This window comes from Schistocerca piceifrons, chromosome 1, assembly GCF_021461385.2.
Source record: "Schistocerca piceifrons isolate TAMUIC-IGC-003096 chromosome 1, iqSchPice1.1, whole genome shotgun sequence".
Classification (NCBI taxonomy): domain Eukaryota; kingdom Metazoa; phylum Arthropoda; class Insecta; order Orthoptera; family Acrididae; genus Schistocerca; species Schistocerca piceifrons.
This window is the reverse complement of record NC_060138.1, coordinates 246,228,394-246,251,631: the sequence shown is the minus strand read 5'-3', so window position 1 is coordinate 246,251,631 and position 23,238 is coordinate 246,228,394. Positions and strand designations below refer to the sequence as shown.

General features: G+C 38.9%; 1 protein-coding gene across 1 annotated transcript in view; it reads left to right on the top strand.

Moving 5' to 3' along the window:
- LOC124795042 (alpha-mannosidase 2) overlaps positions 1–23,238 on the top strand; it is a 195,193-nt gene that overhangs the window by 44,943 nt on the left and 127,012 nt on the right. Inside the window, exons 4-6 of the mRNA XM_047258829.1 lie at positions 10,655–10,802; positions 19,960–20,131; positions 20,208–20,348. Coding sequence (XP_047114785.1) covers positions 10,655–10,802; positions 19,960–20,131; positions 20,208–20,348 — 461 coding nt within the window. The remainder of the gene's footprint in view (positions 1–10,654; positions 10,803–19,959; positions 20,132–20,207; positions 20,349–23,238) is intronic.

Sequence of the window (23,238 nt, the reverse complement as noted above, 5' to 3'; positions counted from 1 at the left end):
CCACTATTGCTGTTTCTTATGTAACTGATAAACTTTCTTGTGTAACTGATAAACTGTGTTGGGATTATCAGTGATCAGACCGTGCAATCCCATTTTATTTCCAGGCTCTGTCTCTCTTTAATTTTTTGCAATATGAGTATTGTGTGAACTTACGCGAGATGGGAAAGCACACAACATCCAAAGGAGGCTATTGGATGACATTATTTCCTCTGTACTGTTATCCATTTTCACCAGATGACAGCTGTGTGCAATTAACTGACAGATACTATAATTTTTTGCAAACATGTAGCCGAAATATACTCGCCATTTTGCCCTTTGCTGATAGTGTTAATGATCACTTTTCTTACATCTTGACATTTTTGCCACAGGGCTTAGAGTGTACCATTTCAGTGTCTGCATTGCACATCTTACTTGTCAGCCTACGAGCAGAACTAGGGCTATCCAGGAATATGCTCGCACTCTAGACACTAAAAACATGAAAGTTTGAATGCAAGTAATTAATATATAACATAATAAATCCTGCTTTGGTTTCTTATGTAATAAATTTGGCATTTTTTAAATGGTTTTCACTGCATGTTAGCATAACTTTTCCTTTTCTGGGGATCAACTTGTTGTTGTTTTAAAAAAGAGTAATTAGCAGGATCTAAGATGACTCCTAAATGTGAAATTTCCTTTTTTATTTTTGATGCATGCCTTAAGGCCCCCTGACACGACAAACAATTTGTCAAACTTTACTATGTTTGCCAAACATTTGACCATGTACAGTGCTGTTTGACTTGCTGGTCAAGCACAGATCATGTTTGATGTGTTTGAGAGAAATTTTGATTGATCAAAAATTTGACATGATGGTGGATTTTTTTTGTGTTGATGTTTTCCCACATATGTTTAGTTAAAAATAGTTTTATTGCAGCTTATCTCAGTGTACCATGAGTTTCACAACTATGGAAACTATGATCAAGGGTAAGAACAGAATAGCACTGGCAATTACCAAAATGTTAGCTGTGTTGCATCTTTCCCAGCTATATTTTATACAGGAAGAGGTTAAGGAGAAAATTGATATTCTACTCATAACATACAAGTGAGAGTGCAATGGGTTTGCATGCTGTGGTATTTTATTGAACTGTTATAGGAGGACCAAGTGGAAGAGGAAAAAATTTCGCATACTTCATCTGCTTTTTAGTGTGAGAACAAATTAACTCTAAAGTAGTTATTGAAAGTTTCACTGTCCATCCACATAAAGTTTGTGTAATCATCAAGTTCTGAGTGTAACGTTTTCTTTAACAGGTTTTCATGTGTCTGTATTTTTCTCTCATTTTAGACTATTCTCTGGACCAGTGTCTTTTTTACTACTTATTCCTTAAATGGAGTGCCAGAGTCAGTGTTAGAAATGCTTCATCTGCATTTATTGCAATTCCCACTACTGGCCTGCACAAAAAGCATCTGCTTCAAAAGTAGGGTTAAATTGACAAACTTTGTGGGTAAGTGTACAGGTGTGCTTGACACACGTGGCTAGAGGAGACCAAATTTCACAAACAAGTTTGCTCTTTTGCAAGACCTTCAACAAGTTATTAAAGGTTTTGTTGTTCATTTGAAGAAAGGTGTGATCATTGGGTTCTAAGACTAATATTGTCTTTAGCGGAGTTTCGTGGCTAAACCTGTCTCCCATTCTAAGCAGTTCCCTGGATCAGCATATTTTCTTCTTCTCCTTCTTCTTCTTCTTCCTCCTCAATGACTGTGCCAAAGTCAATGTCATAACTGCTTTGTCTGCATATGGGGCCATTATCAGTACTGTAAAAATACTCAAGAACACTAACAGAGCCTACTTCAGAGTGAAATTAAACTGATAAACTTTGTTTATACGTGTATGGGCTCATCAGGCAAATCCACAGCTAGGAAAATGCGAATTTGACCAACAAGGTTTCTCATTTAAGGGTCTTTATGGTTTGATTTCTAAATTCCTGTACCCCTGTCCAAGCTTATATCTTAATTTTTATTCCCCAGTTCCTCAATTTCCTTCTTCCTTCTAACCACTTCAGAAAATTAAATCAGATGCAAATGAAGGCTTTTATTATTCAAATGAAGTATTTAATATGATACCAAGTATCATCCATTGCGTTTTTCGATACTCCCTTCGGTCTTTTATTTCTCATGTACCATCTCAAATTACACAGTAGCTGAGGATCTGGAGCAGTATTCTGTAAGTGTGGGGCCCCATTCCTTTAGTTTTTCTGTGGTTTCCCAGTATCACTGCAGGTAAATATTTGGATGGTTTGTAAATTGATCATGCTTAATACCTTCTTGTATGCTTTTCAAATTGAACTAGTGCTCCTTCTATAAAGATATTGATGTAAGATGAACTTTAATGTGAACTTGAACCTTCTGTCCTTTTTATCAATTTTTGGAGTGATGTTAATTGTATTTGATCAATAAGTAGTTGCAAAATTGAAACCTGAAGAGAGCATTTTGATAGGCATTCACCCAACTGTGGGCACTAACAGCAACAACAACAACAACAACAACGACAACATGAATCTACTCATTTTGAAGCCTGCCATTAATTTGCAATGCGTTTTTCCAATCCATTTCCTTAATTTTGTGCTTTTGTTACCTACTTTATACAAGTTAAGTTTAGTTGTATGGATAGAATTAAAAAATAATGTGCTCATCAATGTTAACAATAACATGTATACATATCCTGTAAACTGACTTGTTTCACATCATTCAAATGATAAATGGAATATGTAACTAAATCACTAACATACCCGCTAGACTGTTAAACGTATGTGCTGTTATTAATGGATGTCTGGCTTTGGGCCGTACAATTTTATTTACATTTGCCGACCCATACAGAGAACCCACTTAGAGCAGCTGCAACTGCTAATGACACCCAGCAATGTCCCATATTTTTCAAGCCAACCCTCTTATGTTTGATATGAGATAATGTGCTGTGGCTGTTGGCATTCACCTCAAATGAGAGACATGACAACATCCCAAGAACAGGAAAACATTACTGTTCAGTTAAATGGAAGGGCTATAGATGATGAGTCACAGGTGAAAAATGTGTGTAGACATCGAGCAGGTACGCCTATGTACAAAGTGCACCAACCACAAATAACATTGTCTTGTAGCATAACTTTGTTGTTTTATGATTGTGAGCCCATACCTATTCCTTCATTATGGCTTTAGCTAACACAGTGGTAAGTTGTGTTGTTATATGTCCAAGTTAGCAGCCGTAATATAAAATAAACAATGAACTGCATGTCAAAAAATTTACACTCCGTGATCGAATGAGCAGTTGACTGGGATCTGATGCTGCTGTGCTGTTTAATGCTTTGAGTGAGTCATTACTGTGAGGTAACACTTGTATGTGGCAACAGAGTTACATATTGAAAGTTTTCCACAACAGAGGGGTATCTGTTGAGAGACCAGACAAATATGTGGTTCCTGAAGAGGTGCAGCAGCCTTTTCAGTAGTTGCAGGGGCAACAGTCTGAATGATTGTCTGATCTGGCCTTGTAACACTAACCAAAGCCGCCTTGCTGTGCTGGTACTGTGAATGGCTGAAAGCAAGTGTAAACTACAGCCGTAAATTTTCCCGAGGGCATGCAGCTTTACTGTAAGGTTAAATGATGAAGGCGTCCTCTTGGGTAAAATATTCTGGAGGTAAAATAGTCCCCCTTTCAGATCTCCGGGCCGGGACTACTCAGGAGAAAGAAAACTGGTGTTCTACGGATTGGAGCATGGAATGTCAGATCCCTTAATCGGGCAGGTAGGTTAGAAAATTTAAAAAGGGAAATGGATAGGTAAAAGTTAGATATAGTGGGAATTAGTGAAGTTCGGTGGCAGGAGGAACAAGACTTTTGGTCAGGTGAATACAGGGTTATAAGTACAAAATCAAATAGGGGTAATGCAGGAGTAGGTTTAATAATGAATAAAAAAAATAGGAGTGCAGGTAAGCTACTACAAACAGCATAGTGAACGCATTATTGCGGCCAAGATAGACAAGAAGCCCATGCCTACTACAGTAGTACAAGTTTATATGCCAACTAGCTCTGCAGATGATAAATTGATGAAATGTGTGATGAGATAAAAGAAATTATTCAGATAGTGAAGGGAGACGAAAATTTAATAGTCATGGGTGACTGGAACTCGATAGAAGGAAAAGGGAGAGAAGGAAACATAGTAGGTGAATATGGATTGGGGGTAAGAAATGAAAGAGGAAGCCGTCTGGTAGAATTTTGCACAGAGCATAACTTAAGCATAGCTAAGACTTGGTTCAAGAATCATGAAAGAAGGTTGTATACATGCAAGAATCCTGGAGATACTAGAAGATATCAGATAGATTTTATAATGATAAGACCGAGATTTAGGAACCAGGTTTTAAATTGTAAGACATTTCCCAGGGCAGATGTGGACTCTGACCACAATCTATTGGTTATGAACTGTAGAAACTGCAAAAAGGTGGTAATTGAAGGAGATGGGACCTGGATAAACTGAAAGAACCAGAGGTTGTAGAGAGTTTCAGGGAGATCATAAGGGAACAATTGACAGGAATGGGGGAAAGAAATACAGTAGAAGAAGAGTGGGTGGCTTTGAGGGATGAAGTAGTGAAGGCAGCAGAGGATCAAGTAGGTAAAAAGACAAAGGCTAGTAGAAATCCTTGGGTAACAGAAGAAATATTGAATTTAATTGATGAAAGGAGAAAATATAAAAATGCAGTAAATGAAGCAGGCAAAAAGGAATACAAACGTCTCAAAAATGAGATCGGCAGGAAGTGCGAAATGGCTAAGCAGGGATGGCTAGAGGACAAATGTAAGGTTGTAGAGGCTAGGGGTAAGATAGATACTGCCTACAGGAAAATTAAAGAGACCTTTGGAGAAAAGAGAGCCACTTGTATGAATATCAACAGCTCAGTTGGAAAACCAGTTATAAGCAAAGAAGGGAAAGCAGAAGGGTGGAAGGAGTATATAGAGGGTCTATACAACGGCAGTGTTCTTGAGGACAATATGATGGAAATGGAAGAGGATGTAGGTGAAGATGAAATGGGAGATTTGATACTGCGTGAAGAGCTTGACAGAGCACTGAAAGACCTGAGGCGAAACAAGGCCCCGGGAGTAGACAACATTCCATTAAAACTACTGACAGCCTTGGGAGAGCCAGGCCTGACAAAACTCTACCATCTGGTGAGAAAGATGTATGAGACAGGGGAAATACCCTCAGACTTCAAGAAGAATATAATAATTCCAATCCCAAAGAAAGCAGGTGTTGACAGATGTGAAAACTACCGAACTATCAGTTTAATAAGTCACAGCTGAAAAATACTAATGCGAATTCTTTACAGACGAATGAAAAAACTGGTAGAAGCCGACCTCGGGGAAGATCAGTATGGATTCCGTAGAAATATTGGAACATGTGAGGCAATACTGACCTTACGACTTATCTTAGAAGAAAGATTAAGGAAAGGCAAATTAGAGAAGGCTTTTGACAGTGTTGACTGGAATACTCTCTTTCTAATTCTAAAGGTGGCAGGGGTAAAATACAGGGAGTGAAAGGCTATTTACAATTTGTACAGAAACCAGATGGCAGTTATAAGAGTCGAGGGTCATGAAAGGGAAGCAGTGGTTGGGAAGGGAGTGAGACAGGTTTGTAGCCTCTCCCCAATGTTTTTCAATCTGTATATTGAGCAAGCAGTAAAGCAAACAAAAGAAAAATTCAGAGTAGGTATTAAAATCCATGGAGAAGAAATAAAAACTTTGAGGTTCGCCGACGACATTGTAATTCTGTCAGACACAGCAAAGGACTTGGAAGAGCAGTTGAACGGAATGGAGTGTCTTGAAATGGGAATATAAGATGAACATCAACAAAAGCGAAATGAGGATAATGGAATGTAGTCGAATTAAGTTGGGTGATGCTGAGGGAATTAGATTAGGAAATGAGACACTTAAAGTAGTAAAGGATTTTTGCTATTTGGGCAGCAAAATAACTGATGATGGTCAAAGTAGAGAGGATATAAAATGTAGACTGGCAATGGCAAGGAAAGCGTTTCTGAAGAAGAGAAATTTGTTAACATCGAGTATAGATTTAAGTGTCAGGAAGTCATTTCTGAAAGTATTTGTATGGAGTGTAGCCATGTATGGAAGTGAAATGTGGACGATAAATAGTTTAGACAAGAAGAGAATAGAAGCTTTTGAAATGTGGTGCTACAGAAGAATGCTAAAGATTAGATGGGTAGAACACATAACTAATGAGGAGGGAGGTATTGAATAGAATTGGGGAGAAGAGAAATTTGTGGCACGACTTGTCAAGAAGAAGGGACCACTTGGTAGGACATGTTATGAGGCATGAAGGGATCACCAATTTAGCATTGGTGGGCAGCGTGGAGGGAAAAAATAGTAGTGGGAGACCAAAAGATGAACACACCAAACAGATTCAGAAGGATGTAGGTTGCCCTAAGTACTGGGAGATGAAGATGCTTGCACAGGATAGAGTAGCATAGAGAGCTGCATCAAACCAGTCTCAGGACTGAAGACCACAACATCAACAACAAGAACATTTTATTATTGTTTAATTGAACAGTGCTTCAGCTCATATAATGCATGTTTATTGTATCGCGTTGAACTACATTGTGATTTTGCTTATACATATTTACCTTTGTAACATAAAGACAGCTATTCTGTATCTGTGTACAAGGTATGCCATGCGCCTGCTTGTGTTACAAAAAATGTTGTGCCCACTTGTGGATTAATCATAATTTCTCAAATATACTAGAAAATGTTGGGACAATCAAGCCAAGAGAAACTCTCATAAAAGCAACTCTCATAAAATGAATGTATCACCAACTTCTCCCTCTGAAATTGAGAAAATTATATACTCCTTTATTTGATGGTGTTCCCAACAGAGTACTGTTTGTTCCAAATAACTGCTGGCACAGGTATGACACTAGAAGCAAAGCAAGTTTCATGCTTCCTACACAGATTCACTCTTTTTGCACAGATCCCATAATATATGGGAATGAAAATATGCAATATCACTCTGGTACAGAAATGCTGTTACTCTGTTGATGAATGTTTTGATGACCTGACCATTTGAGCAGGGTAATATAATTATATTCCATATATAATCTGTTATAATCTGATGAGTCTCCTGTACACTAAATCAATGATTTAACATAAGTGTTATGAGACAACATAATTCCGATTTGTTCCCATATACATGGAGTGGATAAAAAGTAGTGGCAACATTCCTATAATTCATACCAGACTTTAGCGACAGACACTCACTGTATTGCAGGCCCTCATTATAATCGCTCCACATCTTGATCACCTTCCCCCACACAAACAGAAGGTGGTGTACACCATTAACATGCCCATCTCTGTTGATATCTTGCAAGGACTGCCCCATGGCATGGATGATGTCTTCTCTTGTGTTGTAGGATATGTCACTACGAGGTTCCTTCATTTTGGCGAGCAGGTCGTTATTGCATGAACTCATATCTGGTCAGTACAGTGGATCTTCCGGTACCTCACGTCTTCATGTATGGAGGAGTCCCTGCACAAGGTTCACCATGTGATGATGTGCATTGTCATGTAGGGTGATGGGATGCAGTACCAGAAGGAGGTGTTAATTTCTTCTCGGTGTGGGACAAAAAAGATGTTGCAAGAAACGGCAGTAATAGGCTGCAGTGAACACCTGCCCTCATGGTGCAGCACTGTTTTGTGGCACACGCCTACCTATTTGGCTGACTCACATTGGTGATCCACATTCAGTGGGGAGCCAAGGATCCGAATTGTCATGTTGTTCATGGGGGATCATCCCAAAGAGGGCTGACCTTTGGTAACATCCCTGCCATCCTGAAACACTTCAGCCCATCTTGCCACTGTACAGTTTGACAATGTTGTATCACCACATGTCTCATGAAGTCCCTGAAAACATTGCTGTGCACTCTGATCATGTGCCACTGCAATATTTTTCCACTCATGTTGTTCATGTTTTCCTAACATACTATTGGGACACTTGAATTGGCTTCCTCCACTTTCAAACAGTACGCACTGCAACTGACTCAAAAATAACCGTTGCCACCCACTACAATATGTCAACTGACCTTCTGCTATCAGCTGCAGACAGCGCACATGCCATTTGACACATATCCTTCATATTATGGCAGTGTTTCCATTACTTTTTATCCAAACCTCGTAATAAGCTGTGTTATCAAAAATATGTAATACATCACTAACTCAAGGCGTTTGTACAGAGAGTTTGAAATACTGCATTGTTATACCGCTCTGTAAGAAAGGTGCTAGGAGAGATGTCAGCTACTACCGACATGTTTCACTACCGACATCATTTCCTAAGATTTTTCTGAAGGTGGTGTATTCTAGAATAGTATCTCATCTGAGCAATGCTACTATCCTCAGTAAATCACAGTTTGTGTTTCAGAGGAGTTGCTCTACCGAGAATGCCATTTACATGCTCAATCGTTAACTTTTACAGGTGCTACATAATAAAGTAACACTGGTTTGCACAATATGTGATCTATTTAAGTCATTTGACTTTGGTAATCACAATATTTTCCTAGGTAAACTGAGGTTTTGTGGAATTGATGGTGTAGCCAACCAGTGGATAGTATCTTTTCTAACCAAAAGGATGCTGGGAGTTTTGCTTAGTGATTCAACCAATGTAATCAAGGCTGAGATGTCTGATTGGGGAGTAATCATGTTTGGGATTCCACAATGCTCAATCTGAGGTCTGGTGTTGTTCCTAATATATGTAAACAGTTTCTGCCTGGTATACAACAAGCAGACTTAGTTCTTTTTGCAGATTACACCAGTATTGTAATGAATTTGAGCATACATGGAGCAACAGAAGAAATGGCAAACAATTTTCTTAAGTGTCATTGCCTGTTTTTCTGCGAATAGACTCACTCTCAGATTTAAAAAAGATGCAACATATTCAGTTCTGCACATTTAGAGGTACTATGCTAACAATAAGTGTAACACATGGTGAGGAAATAATAAATAGGATGGAAACTTAAGAATTTTTCGATATCCATATTGATGATAATTTAAACTGGGGGGTGGGGGGAGGTGGGGGGGAAACAACTCAGTTCAGTCACGCTTGCACTAAGAATCATTGCAAATCTCGGGGAGAGACAAGTCAGTACGCTGACATATTTTGCATATTTTCGTTTACTAATGTCATATGAAATAATGTTCGAGAGTAACCTGTCTTTAAGGGAAAAAAAAAATCTTCATTGCTCAAAATGTGCTGTGAGAATAATATGTGGTGCTCACCTACAATAATCTCGTAGACATCTGTTTAAGGAGTTGGGCATTCTGCTTTATCGTATAGTAATTCCTTCATGAAGTTTTTTGTGAATAATCCACCCCAGTTCAAAAGGAACAATTATGTACAGCGTTACAATACAAGAAGAAAAAATGACACTCATTACTCCACATTAAGTTTGTATGTAGCATAAAAATGGGTGCCAATGCTGCAGCTGAAATTTTGAACACTTATAAAATGTCTGGCAGACAACAAAGTAAGATTTGAAAACAAACTGAATAAGTCTCCTCTTGACAACTTGTTCCTCTCTGTAGAAGAATTTTTATTATTGTAATATGTAAAAGGTGGTGGGTACTACTATGTACTAAAACACACACACACACACACACACACACACACACACACACACACACACACACACTTTTTTATGTTTAGCATGTTGTTGTATTTACAAATTAAGTTGTGATGTGAATCTAAAATGAATCATTCCACATTATGATGATTTATCATGCAAATGATCCATGGGACATTGCAAATGATCCATGGGACATAAAGCTATCACCTCCATACTTATACTGGGCATCCACATATAGCAAATTTAAGTGGTGTTTATTGGAATTTTTTGTTTTATTGTCAACTGCAATTTATGTTGTGATGATTTATCTACATACATCCCCCCTTAGTAATATTGTGTCCTCTGTGGGTTGAGAGGACTGAAATCTTATGACAGAACAGACTATATTTACAAAGGCTGACCATTTGTACCTATTCCAACTCTGTAAGTGATTTAAATGATGTCTTTTGGGTTAAAGGAAAGATCGTGATATCACAGTAGTTTCTATCACTGACAGATAATGATAAACCTTGGTCAAGTTTCTGCTACAGATCTTTAGATGCATCCTTAATGTGACTGTTCAAATGGGCAATCTATCATTTTAACACTTTAAATGTGTTGTCATGATTTTAAAATAATGTAAAAATGATGTAACCTTCATGCTTCTTCCTTGTTCTTGCACTGAGATAGGTGGTTGTGTAGCTAAGGCACTGAAATTGCTCTTGAGAGGAAATTGACTTAAATGCATTTCTACCGATCCTTGTTAAGGTTTTGTGTGGTTACCATAAATCAGTTAATGCAAATGCCAATGTGATTCTCATGAATGGGCTGTAGCTAACTTCATGCACTGTCCTTGCACATTCTGAGCTAGTGTTCTGTCTTGAGGCTCATCATTGATGGGATGCTAAATCATTTCATCCCTTTTTGATTCCTATTGGTACAGTTTTTGTGTAATACTGTATTTATGTCGTACTTCTGTGTGTTTTTTAAATAAGTTGACTATTATACGAGTCTAGTGATGTAAGTTCTTTTGTTTTAGCTTTTGGATCTGTATGAAAAACTGCCTTTTGATAATGTGGATGGAGGAGCGTGGAAACAAGGTTGGAATATAGTGTATGATCCAACTCAGTGGACTGAGTCAAAGAAACTGAAAGTTTTTGTCGTTCCTCACTCACACAATGATCCAGGTAAGTTCAGGCCTTTATTTTAAGTGACACAATAAATGCCCTGAGGAGGACTCTGCTAAAGCAACCTCTGACAATAGCTTCTGTTTATTCTTCCAGTGCTGTCTAATTTCTTAGAATATATAGTCCATGACCAGCTTAACAACTGCACAGAAATGAATAAATTACTAGACAAATACTAACCATTATTCCACAATCACAATCGTGCACCCTCTGCAATAATAAAAAGAGCAGACGACCTGTGAAAAGACACGTGATGGCTTTCATACTATTTCAGGGTTGCCACAAGAGAGGAAATCAGGGAATGTCAAGGAATTTCAAATGTATCAGGGAAATTTGAAAGAAACACTTGAAAAATCTTGTTTTTGTCTCAGTAAATGAAATGGTTTAGTTACTGAGATGTTGTCCATTGTTGCTGGCTGGGCGCAGCTGAGTACTTCCACTGCTTCCTGACTCCCTCATTCTTACTGCTTCTACCCTTCCTACCACTCCCCTCAGCTTGTAGTCAGTGCAGGTGTGAGCAGTGGTTTGTTTGGATCTCATTCTTAGAGATTGTTGACAGTGACTGGAGACGGTGGACATGTGTGCATGAGTAATATCTGATTGATTGTGTAAATGTGTCTGATTGATTGTATGAACGTGTGTGCTCTCATTTTCTGACAAAGGCTACGGCCGAAAATTTTGTTGTGAGAGTGTGAGTGTCTTTTCTACGTGCCTGTCTGCAGCTCAGGAGTCATCTTTACAGTGAGTTGCTACCTATCCTCACTAGTACTGATTCTCAGAGTATTTCCGCAAGTTATCTGTTACATGAATTGATCAGTGCGGCCTCATTTCATCAACGTGCTATATGTGACACGCGAATGGCTGGCCACATGAATGGACTTCCATGATGAGCCGAAACCACAGGCCATTTCTTTGGGTTTCTCTAATGGATCGGGCCTGCTGATTTGAAGCCCATTGTTTTCCACTAATGTGCAAGCCTTGCCCTTCGAACCTAGTCTCACAGATATGCCTGCAGGCTGGGTCTGTTCGTGTGTGGCATGATGTGGTGGATTTTCGTTGTTTATCCAAGGACCCACGACTGCAGTGCTTCTCAGCAGGCCAGAGGCCACGGGTGATGGATTTCAGGAATTGTGACTGTCTCACCACAAGTATGTTGTACAGTGCAGCATTTTATGGACTTTTTTGTTCTAGTACATTTTGGCACGTCAAAAATAATTTATATATTAGACAGTATGGACATAATAATAATAATAATAATAAATAATAATAAAGATTTTATTGTCTTTAGGCCATTACAGCAATTGACAATTGACAATAAGAAGAAGAAAATTGTTGCAGTTGCTGGTGGTTTGTACGCTATGTACTCACATATTTCTTGAAAGAAAGATCACACAATACCTTTAAAATAGTGGACATAACACAGTGAATAGTAACTGACAATAACGAACATAGTAGAACCATCATTTTATTGGTGCTCGCTGATAGTGCTGGTTTACACAACTCTTCCCTTCCTTACAACTTCTTCAAGAGGCCTTCCTTTTTCTGAGGTTATTTCTGAAATCAGTGAAGGTATATTAAATCTGTCTTGCTACTCCAAGGAAATGCATATTTTTGTCTCCAAATGTGTTTTATTTTATTGAAATAAAATAGCAACAGTGGTATAATGAAACAACTATACCATTTGGCTTGCCTTCTCCATCTAAAAACAGTTCATTACAAAAGCTGTTGATCTTAGTACTTAAGATTTTTGCTCACATGGTGGAGAAATACAGTAGTTCTTATTTTTTTGTCATATCATGTCTTTACTTACCCTTGAGATCTCAAAATTTGCCAGAGAAAAATGCTAAGAAGCTTGTGTGGAAATCAGGGCAATATCAGAGAATTTCACTTGGGAAAGATTGTGGCAACCCTATATTTAAATATTAGTGAAGACTTTGATATTGTTGACTTTTTTGCTTGCCAGAATTGATGGGCTAAATTTGTCTCTGACTGCAGTAAAATGATTTTTCTCGTATTTGAAACTCTTCCAATTGTACGTGATGTCTGGGTGTACAAAATCACAGTGTAAGCAGATAGTATCAGGTGTCCCCCAGGGTTTGTTGTTGGAATGAATACTCTTCTATTTGTTGCTCAATGAACAGTCATCAGTTATATCATACTCTAAAATACCTACCACATGTGTACATTGATCTCTAGTTGTATTTAAGTGCAAAATCTAGTTAACTACAGAATATCCATGTTGACCAGTATAAATTTTTGCAATTGGTACAGACTACAGTGTTGAAAAACAGTCCATCCTAATCCCAAATGGTTCCAGTTGGTCATTGTATGCTTTTTGATCCAAAATATTTAGGAATCCATCCCGTCTACAGTCCTAAACGAGACAAACATAAATTTATTTCCTTCAGTGAAGACTAGATTTTTTGTCTGATATATTCCTAAAGTGGGCTGACCTTGTAAGAGAGCATCTGCATTTCTGCATGCAGTGAAAAAGATGTGAAAAGCTCTTCATTTTGGACCTGAAAAAACAAAAACAAAACAAAAAAAAAAGAAAAAAAGAAATTTGTACAATTTCTTCTGTTTCCATCTGTTGGTTACAGCAATCCTATCCTATGAAGTCTTTCCCTGGAGAACTTAGAGGGCTAAAAATTTCTGATGAATGCCTGCGTACAGTACATTTATGAATTTACCGCCTTGGTTATATTTCACCATTGAAAGTGCAGTTATCCTTGCTAAATTCTGAAAGTTATCACAGGGTCTGTCCTCTTTACCATCAGATCAGTGTGTACTGTTGCTATTTCTTCTCATGGGTTGTAACACTCTTATTTGAATAACACAGCGGAATACAAATTCCCATCAAAGCAGGATCCTTTCTGTCTGTTTCTGCCACACAAATATCTTCTCTAAATCCTTTTCTGTTGTAGGTATTGAAGGAACGTGAATTAGAAACTATCTCCTTCACAATATCAGAGAAGTGAGCCACATCTGTAGCTTCAAAAGGCAGTGTATGACTTATCTCCTAAAGCAACAATAATGTACGCCCTTCATTTTGATTACATTCTTAACATTACCTTTCTTTTGATTGCATTCTTAACACCATCTTCCCTCCTTCCATGTCAAACCTATTCAAGGTGGTGTGGTGTGAAGTAGCAAGGGCCAGTTTACTATGTGACACACCAGCCAGTAGCATCTGTCTGTAGCATGTACTTGAGGTTGTGAGTAAAGCATTATCATTGATTTTCATGTTAGTTATGTTGACAACGTGCAACTGTTATAGTGCATTGTGAGACCATAAAGCAAACATGACGAGTATTATTATGTTAACAAGTGATAGTGAGAGTTTTCTGAGCATATAAATTTTTCTAGGAACAGGCAGAAGCAGAAACAGTGGCCCAATGTGGTGCTTAACCTATCATTTGTAATTGCCACAGGAGTCAGTGGCTGTGGTGTTGGACACACACACACACACACACACACACACACACACACATATATATATCTCACACATCCAACTGCAGTCTCAAGCAACTGCAACCACACTGTTTGCAGCAGCAGCAGTGCCTGATGGGAGCGGCGATAGGGTGAAGCTAAGGATGAGGCAGGGGTGGGGAGGGCGAGGGATAGTGATAGGGGTGGCAGACACTCCTCCTCTACCATTCTGCCCACTCCACCCTTCTCCTTATCGCCACCCAGTCTCAAGCAACTGCAACCACACTGTTTGCAGCAGCAGCAGTGCCTGATGGGAGCGGCGATAGGGTGAAGCTAAGGATGAGGCAGGGGTGGGGAGGGCGAGGGATAGTGATAGGGGTGGCAGACACTCCTCCTCTACCATTCTGCCCACTCCACCCTTCTCCTTATCGCCACCCAGTCGCCACTCCAATCATGCCCTGGTGCTGCTGTTCGCAGTGTGATTTCAGTTGATCGTGGCTGCAGTTGTGTGTGTGAAGTGCGTTCGTGCACGTGCATGGTTTGCAGGAGAGCTTCTGTAAAGTTTGGAAGGTAGGAGACGAGGTACTGGCAGAAGTAGAGCTGTGAGGAGGGGACGTGAGTTGTGCTTGGGTAGCTCAGATGGTAGAGCACTTGCCCGCGAAAGGCAAAGATCCCGAGTTTGAGTCTCGGTCCAGCACACAGTTTTAATCAGCCAGGAAGTTTCGTATCAGCACACACTCTGCTGCAGAGTGAAAATTTCATTCTGACGCATGGTGTGTGTGTGTGTGTGTGTGTGTGTGTGTGTGTGTCTGTATTTTTGGCGAAGGCCTTACTGGCTGAAAGCTTTATTTAATTGTGACAGTCTTTTTGTTGTGCTTATCTGTGGCTCAGCAACTCCACTATACAGTGAGTGGCAACTTTCCTTTTCATAATATTGTTACATTCCATCCTGGATTTTCCATTATCTAAATGTTGGCAACATAGATATGAACTTGAAGTGGACTCCGTTACATAAATACACAGACAGACAGAAATTTGTACACCACCACAACTTTTAATAAATGAGTGTCAACTTTCCTTTTCATAATACTGCCAACATGTACAGCTCTTTCATAAAACACAAGGGTGGATGTTATGCTTCTTATATTCTGGTATTCTAAAAGTGTGTGACATTCCCAGTCAGGTTCCCCAAAGGGTCATTCCGTATCAAATCACCCAATAAAAAATAAATTTTACACCCACCTCCTTAGATTTTCATGAAATTTGGCTCAAATGGTTCTAATACCATCCTGACAACACCTGCAAATTTTTTTTGCTGTATCTCTTATAGTTTTTTTTATAAATTTTTAAAGCTTTTTATGTTTTGCGTTTTCCGAACCTTCGGAAATGGTAAATTTAATTTGTATTCAAAACTTTAACATTGCTTATCTTAAAAACTCTTTTAGATAACATCATGAATTTTTGCAGCAAGTTTATTTATTATACATATTTGAAGATAAAAATGATACTATTAAAATATATTAATATTTTCTATGAAAAAAATATATATACAGGGCTATTACAAATGATTGAAGCGATTTCATAAATTCACTGTAGCTCCATTCATTGACATATGGTCACGACACGCTACAGATACGTAGAAAAACTCATAAAGTTTTGTTCGGCTGAAGCCGCACTTCAGGTTTCTGCTGCCAGAGCGCTCGAGAGCGCAGTGAGACAAAATGGCAACAGGAGCCGAGAAAGTGTATGTCGTGCTTGAAATGCACTCACATCAGTCAGTCATAACAGTGCAACGACACTTCAGGACGAAGTTCAACAAAGATCCACCAACTGCGATGGTATGCGCAGTTTAAAGCTTCTGGATGCCTCTGTAAGGGGAAATCAACGGGTCGGCCTGCAGTGAGCGAAGAAACGGTTGAATGCGTGCGGGCAAGTCTCACGCGTAGCCCGCGGAAGTCGACGAATAAAGCAAGCAGGGAGCTAAACGTACCATAGCCGACGGTTTGGAAAATCTTACGGAAAAGGCTAAAGCAGAAGCCTTACCATTTACAATTGCTACACGCCCTGACACCCGATGACAAAGTCAAACGCTTTGAATTTTCGGCGCGGTTACAACAGCTCATGGAGGAGGATGCGTTCAGTGCGAAACTTGTTTTCAGTGATGAAGCAACATTTTTTCTTAATGGTGAAGTGAACAGACACAATGTGCGAATCTGGGCGGTAGAGAATCCTCACGCATTCGTGCAGCAAAATCGCAATTCACCAAAAGTTAACGTGTTTTGTGCAATCTCACGGTTTAAAGTTTACGGCCCCTTTTTCTTCTGCGAAAAAAACGTTACAGGACACGTGTATCTGGACATGCTGGAAAATTGGTTCATGCCACAACTGGAGACAGACAGCGCCGACTTCATCTTTCAACAGGATGGTGCTCCACCACACTTCCATCATGATGTTCGGCATTTCTTAAACAGGAGATTGGAAAACCGATGGATCGGTCGTGGTGGAGATCATGATCAGCAATTCGTGTCATGGCCTCCACGCTCTCCCGACTTAACCCCATGCGATTTCTTTCTGTGGGGTTATGTGAAAGATTCAGTGTTTAAATCTCCTCTACCAAGAAACGTGCCAGAACTGTGAGCTCGCATCAACGATGCTTTCGAACTCATTGATGGGGACATGCTGCGCCGAGTGTGGGAGGAACTTGATTATCGGCTTGATGTCTGCCGAATCACTAAAGGGGCACATATCGAACATTTGTGAATGCCTAAAAAAACTTTTTGAGTTTTTGTATGTGTGTGCAAAGCATTGTGAAAATATCTCAAATAATAAAGTTATTGTAGAGCTGTGAAATCGCTTCAATCATTTGTAATAACCCTGTATATGTATTTTCTTTCTTTTTTTTTTTACGGATGTTTTGTTTTATAAGAATTGCAATATCTAGAGTCTCAGACCTGATAGAATGCTCAAATTTGTTTTAATTTACTCTTAAACATATAGGCTACTTGATAAAACAAAAAAATGATGGCTTTTTAACATGTTTATTAATTATAGTACATTACATTAGAATTATGTGCAAAGATAGTGTACTTACGACACTTATGTATAACCCAACTAATTGCTTGAAACATTGAATTTTTTGAGTAGTTTGGTCTTTTTTATAAACATTAATGCTGATTCAAACTGTTTTTCCACTTCATCCAAAAGCTTTCAGTTCTTTTGATACAGTCTTTTTTGAAGTAATACATTCTTCCAGTGCCTCTTGATTGAGGTGCGTCTACTACACAGACTATGTGCTCCAAAGGCACTATGCAAAAATCTTCTCTTTCAGGCCAATAAAATGATGCAGCTGGTCCTGAAGGATGTAGAAATAGAATTTCTGCATCTTCTTCATCATTGAATATTGTTTTTACCAGTCCAAAGTACCAATTACCATCATAATTTGCAGCCACATAGCTATTTATGGATGGTTCAACACGAACCCAATCAGAAGAAGAATGGAAAGAAAAGATTAACGAGGGTTTTACACTATCTGTAGTCCTTCTAATTTCAAGGTTGTTTGTTGGAAGTGGTTTGAAGTTATGAAAACTTCTTGTTCCAGGAATGGTTCGGGTTGCTGAAAAACGTTTTTCTAGTTTTAACCGTAGCAAATCAGCTTCTTTTTTGTCAATTAAGTGAAAATGAATGTTTTCAATATTTTTTCACAAAACTTGTACACATCGATTGCTGTCATTATTTGTTCTTCGTCTGAAAGCTGTAGACTGGCTTTCCTTAAAATTCTTTTAATAGTTCCTCCTAGGCCATCACAAATTGACTTCCCATGACTTGTTGCAAAAAAAGAGTGTTGGGCCTTCAAATTAAAGTCTCTCAAGTGTTCAGTCAAATTTTTAAAACTGTTTCTATTTTTGTACTGCCCAGCACAACCATCTGTAAAGTAGTGAACTGAGTCAATGTCAGCATGATGTAATGACAGCCACTTTGTAATTTCTTTTTGTACAAAGTTAGCAAAACCAGTGTCATGTTCTTGGTCATCACTAGTAAAACGGTGGTTGGAAACAAAAACATTGTTTTCCTCATTTCTTAGAAAAACTCCAACTGGGTGTAGAGTACAACCACCTCTATTTCAGTGGTAACTTTGGATCTCATTTTGTATAACAAAGGAATAATTTTCACTGAAATCCATCACAATAATTGCTGTTTTGGGTGGTGGTTCTTCTTTCAATCTTTTAAAGGCTGCTGATTGGGATTTTGCTATAAATGAGTGCAGGTGAACTTTTCCAATGACCTAACCAATAAAGAAATGTAGTCTTCAACACTGATAGACTGTTTGATCATTTCTGCACTGTCTGTGTTAACCCACTGACTGATTACAATTTCTTCTTCTAAATCATAATCTTCACTTAGTTTTTCAGTTGAGTACTCAGTTAGTGCAGTATTTGCAGGACAGCTGTCGCAATGATGTAGCATGCAGTTTTGGTTTCCCGTGTTGCACACAAGCATCTTAATTAGGTCTTTATAAGATTCTTCAATTTTTGCAGCATCCAGTAATAGTTTAACATTCTGGTGGATACTGCATACACGTACAGTGTGTGTGCCTGCAGCACCAGCAAGGATACACCATGTAGGTCTCAAGAAGCAAAATTTTGAAAATCCTACTTCTACCTCGGGATTCTCCCATTTGAAAGAATAATAGAGTTCTCTCAAGTTACACAAAATGAGTCTTTTTTGCATGTACACATTTTTCTGAACACTTACTTTGTATTTTGTTCCAGGTAGCACTCTGGAACTTTCATCCTTTTCATAAAAATCTGTTACAAGTCTTACTGTATTTTCAGAAAGAGTTTTACCTTTTTTTGGACCAGGAGTTTCCAAAATACCCTTTTCAGATTTTAGCTTTCTAGCTTGTTGCACCATGTACTCACTTACGTTAAATTATTTCATCACTTTATTTCGACTCCAATAATCTGAAGAGATTTGAACCAATGCACAAATAACCGCATTCGGTTCGTATTCCATTACACTACCAACTGTGCTACTCATTCAGTGCTGGTTTATCAACTGCAGTAAATAAGTGCAGAGAAAACTTCAAAGCTGGTTATCTCCATAAATTTATGAAAAACATTAAGAACAGCCTATTTCTCGGCACTTTTTACCATGTTCCACTACGGAATAGAAAGCGGCCTCAGCCATTTTCGTACTGCACATTAACAGCGCGACAATCAGAGCACAATGCTGCAGAGGCTGTGACTGTACACGATTTTTGAAATAAAAACTACATACCTGAACCGTAATTGAGAAAAATGTTGATGGTTGTTAATACATTTGAGTGTCTTAAAGTTCCATTTAACGTAATTTAGTAATAAGATATCTAATAAGTAAGTAGGACCTACTTTCAAGAGCGTAACAATCCCAGTGTACGTGTGCTACGGCTTCTGAGCAATCATCGCATTTGTGTTTGTTTCCATCAGGTTCATTCTTATGATGAACTGATCATAGTACAATGAGTATTTGAGATCTGAAATACTTTTATCAATTCAGAACATGCTTAAAAGAGTACTGAAAAACTTGGTAAAGATAGACAGAAAGAATGTACATTGATTAGTCTGCAGACTTTGGTCTTTCTTATATGGAGCAGATGTATCAGCTGTCTATAATTTTCCTGATATTCTAACCAAGTATCATAGTTCTTGCAAAATTCTTGATTCTTATATCATTGCATTTGGTGTTTCAGGATGGATTAAAACGTTTGAAGATTATTATCAGGGACAGACTCGAAGCATTTTAAACAACATGGTGAAAAAACTGGGAGAAGATAAGCGCCGTAAATTTATATGGGCTGAAGTTTCATTTTTCCAATTGTGGTGGAATGAAATAACGCCTGATATACAAGAAGAAGTGAAAAGGTATGTTTTTAGTGTTTTAGTATTGCATTTTGAAACTTAAGTTACAAATTACATTTGGCTTCTCTTTCTCTTTCAGACTGATTGAAAATGGTCAACTAGAAATTGTGACTGGTGGATGGGTTATGAATGATGAAGCCAATACCCATTATTTTTCTATGTTGGGGCAGATGATTGATGGGCATAATTGGCTGGAATATAATCTTAACATAAAACCCAAGTAAGTGATATTTATTATATGGTCAATACCCAAAGACTTGTGTGTTGGATGCATAAACTGTATCACTATCATAAGCCATTCAGTATCTGCTTCTGGACAAAGATCTTTAAACTTTTCCATCTGTCAGTATTTATGTTGCTCCTGCTCATTGTAAATTATTTTAGTCACAGTATAATTTAGTTTCAGCTGTACATTCATGCCTACTCTTCCATTTGGTTTTGAAATGTATCCCCAATCTAGGCAAGCAGTACAGTGCAAAATTATAATTTAAGTTTGTTTCATTAACATGTTTTCCGTATTTGTTTTCCCAGGGTAAGGATATGAAAATTGCTGAGAACAGTTTATTTTATAAGGAATGTTATTGCTTGAGATGCTTTTTTCAATTCTGATTTTTTTTCTTGCTCTGGGTGAGGTATAATAGAAGCTGTAGCAATGGCATATGTACTAATGCAGATTGAAAAAATATGACATGTTTCTCAAGAGCAATTAGCACAGGTTTGGTTGAAGCACAGTCAACAGATTTTTTAAAGTGCTGGAATCCCAGATAAAATGGTAATTTATATCCACAACTTGGAACTGGTCTGTGCTTTGTAAATGTCTAAATCAAGTTTTCAGTGGCCTGATTAAGATATTTTTTTTTATACTACATTGGTGATAAGTTTAGTGAGTCACAGAGAAGAGACTTTTATGTCTATAACTCTTTCACACTAGTCTGTCTCCTTTCTTCTGAAGTAAAATAAGTATAGCATTGATGCAGTTCTGGGGACGTGCTTCCTCCAGTGTTACAAAGGTGACTTCAAAAACTAAGTTACACGATATTATGCCAGGCCAACTAACTTTTATTCGCTGCTGTCCTACACTACAAAGTGACTCACATACGTGATGCTATTTTTCAACAATGTCATTATGTCTCTGTAAACAGTGGTTGGAACATTCCTCCCACATGCCAGCACTATTTTGACAAATTTAAGCAGAATCTCAAGGAAACTTTATGTCAAAGTAATCTTCTACCCACCTACAGAGACTTGTGCTCTTCTCAGTTTGCTGGAGGATGATCTGGGATTGTGGAGGGGTGGAATCTACAAGTACCTTGCCAGCGTGGCAAAGTCTACATGGATCAGACCATGCACACCATGCATAGAAGGTGCGTTGAATGTGATTTCACAGCCCTGCAAGTCAGCAGTAGCCAACCATAGTATCTCCACAGGGCATTCCCTGGATTATTATGCCACAGGAATCTTGACCCCGGTGAGATCCTTCTGGGATGCACTTAAAGAAAAGAATCTGTGGAAATAAGTGTGGTGGAAGAGCTTATTAATCATGATGGTGGGTTTCTTCTGGGTAAGGTGTGGGATGTTGTGATTGCTCTATCTTCGGAAAGAAAACATTTTATAGCAGATGACATGCCCAGTGAAAGTTAATTTTAAGAATGTGACATCTGAATTTTAACTCTATGGGCCTGCATTCTGACAGAGAGGATACATGTAGGATCACCATTATGCATGCACCTATGTGCCAATCTGGAGCAATACTTGGAGGGAGCCTGAAACTTGACAGAGGCCACTCATGTAGTGGCTGCCTTCTTGCATTTGTGTCCGCTTACCTGAAGATGGGTAGCTGCCTGTTCAGTAATTTCATTCCAACAGTCTGGATGATTGACTGATATGTCCATGTAACATCACTCACCATGGCATTGCTATGTTGGTACTGCGAATAGTTGAACTAGCCATCTCCAGTGCAAAAAGCTTACCTGATGATGGCTGAATGGTTAACTCCACACTAGTGTATGAGATTGTTCCTATATCTAGGTCTATTACCGGGAATATGAGCCATGAGTGAGGCAAGGGTTTGGGAGCAGGGGTAGAGTGGGGATGGACAAGGACATTGCGTAGGTTCGTGGGAAGGGTGGGCAAGATAGTGGATATGTTATTCAGGGCATGACGAGAGGTAGTTAGAACCCTGGCAGAGAATATGACTCAGCTGCTGCAGCCCTGGTGTCATTGAGTCGTGAGAGGAGAGCTCCTTTATGGCTGCACAGTGGGTATGTAGGAGATGGCAGGGGACTGAAGAGACAAGGTAAGGGAGATTGGTTTTTCAACAAGGTTGGGAGGTACTGTTGAGGCCTCAGTGAAACCTTTGGTATATTTAAAGGGTGACTACTCATCACTACAGATAAGATTACCATGGGTAGCTAGGATGTATGGAATGGACTTCTTTGTGTGGACTGGGTGGCAGCTGTTGAAGTGGAGGTATTGTTAGTGGATGGTATGTTTCATGTGGACAGAGGTACAGATGTAACCATCCTTGAGGTGGAGGTCAACATCATAGAAGGTGATTTGTTGATTTGAGGAGGACCAGGTGAAGTGAATGGAAGAGATGATGTTGAGGTTCTAGAGAAAAGTGGATAGTGTGTCCCCATCCTTGGTCCAGGTCACAAAGATACCATCAGTGAATCTGAACTACATGAGGGGTTTGGGATTCATGGTGGTTAGTAAGGATTCCCCTAGATGGCACACGAATAGATTGGTGTAGGATGCTGCCATGCAGGTGCCCATTGTTGTACCATGGATTTGTTTGCAGGATATTCCTTCAAAGAAGAAGTAATTGTTGGCGAAGATGTAGTTGGTCATGGTGACTAGGAAGGTGCTTGTAGGTTTGGAGTCATCTGGGCATTGGGAAAGGTAGTGTTCAGTAGTGGCATTGGGGCTGTTAATGTAGAGGGAGGTGGAACAGTAGTGAATTGCGGGATGCCAGGTGGTAATGGAACAGGAATTGTGGAGAGTCTGTGGAGGAAATGGTTGGCATCTTTTATATAGGATGGAAGGTCATGGGTAACAGGCTGAAGTTGTTGGTCCACGAGAGCAGAGATTTCCACATCACGGTGTGGTGT